Source organism: Armigeres subalbatus, chromosome 1 (assembly GCF_024139115.2).
Source record: "Armigeres subalbatus isolate Guangzhou_Male chromosome 1, GZ_Asu_2, whole genome shotgun sequence".
In the NCBI taxonomy this organism is placed as follows: domain Eukaryota; kingdom Metazoa; phylum Arthropoda; class Insecta; order Diptera; family Culicidae; genus Armigeres; species Armigeres subalbatus.
The window spans coordinates 251,393,294-251,396,652 of NC_085139.1; the positions used below are offsets into that span (position 1 = coordinate 251,393,294).

Here is a 3,359-nt window from a genome sequence, read left to right on the forward strand (position 1 = left end):
GCGCGGGACTTGCTACTAGCAGGGTGCAAGACCATACTCGTAGCGCGGAATTGCTACGATCTTGAAGAATTTGCTCCCAGGCTACGGAATTTTCACTCATATGAATTAAAATCCAGAATTGATCCATTTAGAGCAGAATGCAGAAACCAAACAAAATGTGTAAAAAATGTCATTGGAAATTTTGAAAAAGCATTTCCCACGCAATTTTTCGCACATTTTCTTGCTCAACATGTAAAAAAATTCCCGTAGATATTTGGAATTTGTTTCCACATAATTAATTCCAGAAAATTCAGAAGAATTTTTAGTGGAAACTCCAAAGAATTATCCGAGGGTATTTTACAGAGTTTTCTGCGGATATTGTGAAAAGTTTATATCTATTATTCCATACAGTTTCTTTTGGAAATACTTAAGTAAATGAGCAATTCTGGTTTGCTTGGGATGAAGTACTTCACAACTCAGTCAATCACTGAATATTGCAGTCACTCATTCATTCCTTTTGCGATCAAACCTTATTTATTTATGTGGGATACTGGGCAGTTTCCTCCTGCAGCGAACATTTAGGCTGCACAATTCATATATGCTTCCTGAAAATGGACGATAAATCCATCCACTGATTGGATATGACTAATGATGGCACCATATCGCCACCTCTGAATGAGATCCACAATCAGATATATCCAATCCAATTTAATTCCATAATTAAGTCCAAATTAATTCACATAGGCTCATAGTTAATAAAAGGATGAGAAGAGTCCGTGTGCAGATTTCATATTTCGGCGTTTCACTTTTGCTTGCAAATTTTCCAGCTCGCGCGCATTCGCCTCATAAATTTGTTCACCCTGAAAAAGCACCGTAAAAGTGCTGCTGTAGTTGCTCCGGGTGCTGCATCGGGAATGCAAAATGTAAACATTCGCGTCCACGATCAAGATCTGTAACCAACGGTGTGCGGTGTTGGTTGTCCGGAGATTTTTTTTAATAATCCGTGAAGTCATGCGCTCTTAATCATCGGCAATCTCGTTGCATCGGCCCGGAAAGAACCCAAATGTGCAGATGCCAGGAACGAGATTGTGTGTCGGCTTTCTTCCGCCCCGTGAGCGCGCGCTATGATATCATTCGCCTGTTCGAGTGTGCGAATGTTTGCTTAACTGGGCTTACATACCGGGGCGCTTATGTAGTGTGTTTGTTGCGTCCGCGTGGATGAGCCCGCAGGGCTGAGAGTGTGGCCGGTGGCTTATGAGCAGAGCCTCGAATTCGGGCCGCGGAATCAAGTGGCATGGGAATGATAATAAATATTGAGCGCGCAGGGAAAGGCCAGTGGTCTTTTGCGGAATAGCTGGCGCATGTAATGCAAAATATAGGTGAATATGCTTCAGTAGAACTTTGATTTAGCCTTTTTTACATTTTTTCTCAGCGAAGAAGAAGAAGAAAAAACAATAGAAAATGAAGAAAATGAAAGATATTAAACCATCAATTAACTTTCCGGGACTCGCGTCAAATTGTATAACATGAGAACTCGCATGTTGTTAAATGTACAATAGCCCATGCATTTTTTATATCTATGTATATGATTTAGTGATAGTTACGTTGTAGGCCTATTTAGTTTGTAATTCATCTGATTGACGGCTCTAGTATATGTTGAGCAGTACAATCAGGAAGGAAAGTAAAGAACGCAGCTGCAGTTAGTACAAGCGTCTTTATTACTAAAAGGTATAATACTAAAATGAGTGAAAAATAACAATCGTTGGTTACCATAGTTACATTATTGAATTCGAAATCATCACTATGCCAACACTCCTCCTTGATGTTTCTATTTCATTACATAAACTCATTTAGCTTATAGATGCCATCTACCATGGTTCCTAACAAGATATTTTTGCCGTTATTATCAATAAAACAATGTTTCGATCCAAACTTAACATTAGCTCCCGATTCTGTAATCAATCTAACGGAAATGAGACTAGTATTTAATTTGGGAACAAATAGAACATTATTTAGTTTCACTTTAGTTGCCTTGCCGTCATCACCTATGCCGATTAGGACGCCATCTCCGACTCCGATAGACACCAACTCTCTTCCATCCGCAAGTTTGATAACGTCCCTTCGTTGTTTAATGCTCGTAAAAAACTTTCTATCCGATGTCATATGACGTGATGCTCCAGAATCTATCACCCATCTCTGATCCGCATGCTCATATTCGACTGCAGAGAAACAGATCGATCGACTATGACCAGTCTCCTCCTGAACTGCGATCTTCACACTTGATGTTCTTGCCTGCGCTCGTTCATCGGTTCGTTCATTTTTCGTACAAGACTCCACCTGCTGTTCCTCTGCCAGTCTAGCTAGATACTTGTAACATCCCTTCCGTATATGTCCGGTCTTCCCGCATTCAAAACACACTCGCTGGTCGTTCCACAGTCCTGACAATCGACGCTCCGTTTTGTGCACAACCTTCATCGCTTTCTCCTCCTTATCGAAACTTTCTGCTTACGATTATAGTACAAAAGCTTGGATTTCAATGATTTCATGATTTATCCTCCATCTATGCCTTCCATTACCTTTACAAGACCCTCATATGACTCTGGTAAACTCGCCAGTATGAAAGCACCTTTCAACTCATCTGCCATGTCACATCCTACTTCCGCCAGCTTGTCATACATCGCGTCCATTGCGATCAAATGTTCTTCTACATTACCGTTCTCTTCCAGCTCTAACCGACTCATACGCTTCAATAATACTACTCTCCCAGCCGATGTTTGCTTCACGTGATAGTCATGAAGAATGTCCCACAATTCTCTGGCAGACGAGGTGTTCTTGATGAGTTGCAATTGGCTGCTCTCCACCAAGTAACCAATTGTGGCGGCTGCACGCTCGTTTTTGTCGATCCATGCTTCTGTCCTTTCTGTTTTCGGTGGTAGATCATTGACAACCACACGCCATAAACCTTCGCGAATCAGTAATTTTTGGTCCTTCCTTTCCACCGATCGTAGTTACCAAAATTCAAACGAACAGCACCCGTCTTCAGTTCCATATCCATTTCTCTTCTACCGTCGACGAATCACAATGAACCACGGTTCCTCTTTAGTTCTTTTCGTCATACACGATCACAATCTATATACAACGTAACTGGTTTTTACTTCCCTGAGCCCATAACCTGTTGAGCAGTACAATCAGGAAGGAAAGTAAAGAACGCAGCTGCAGTTAGTACAAGCGTCTTTATTACTAAAAGGTATAATACTAAACTGAGTGAAAAAATAACAATCGCTGATTACCATAGTTACATTATTGAATTCGAAATCATCACTATGCCAACAGTATATTCACTACTAGTTGGAGAATCTGGAAAAAGGGGGGGGGGGTCG

General features: G+C 41.1%; 1 protein-coding gene across 1 annotated transcript; it reads right to left on the reverse strand.

Moving 5' to 3' along the window:
* Positions 1–2,528: 2,528 nt before the first annotated feature.
* LOC134207192 (uncharacterized) lies at positions 2,529–3,034 on the reverse strand. The gene is made up of 2 exons (XM_062682918.1): positions 2,992–3,034; positions 2,529–2,899 (listed from the first exon to the last, which is right to left on the reverse strand). The coding sequence occupies exons 1-2, from the start codon at positions 3,032–3,034 to the stop codon at positions 2,529–2,531; spliced, it is 414 nt and encodes a 137-aa protein (XP_062538902.1).
* Positions 3,035–3,359: the final 325 nt, after the last annotated feature.

Bases quoted from the DNA above. Each gene is read 5' to 3' on its own strand.
- LOC134207192 (XM_062682918.1), bottom strand. From the start codon at position 3,034: ATGGATATGGAACTGAAGACGGGTGCTGTTCGTTTGAATTTTG. The intron at 2,900-2,991 runs GTAACTACGATC...CACCGAAAACAG, and splicing joins TGCTGTTCGTTTGAATTTTG to AAAGGACAGAAGCATGGATC.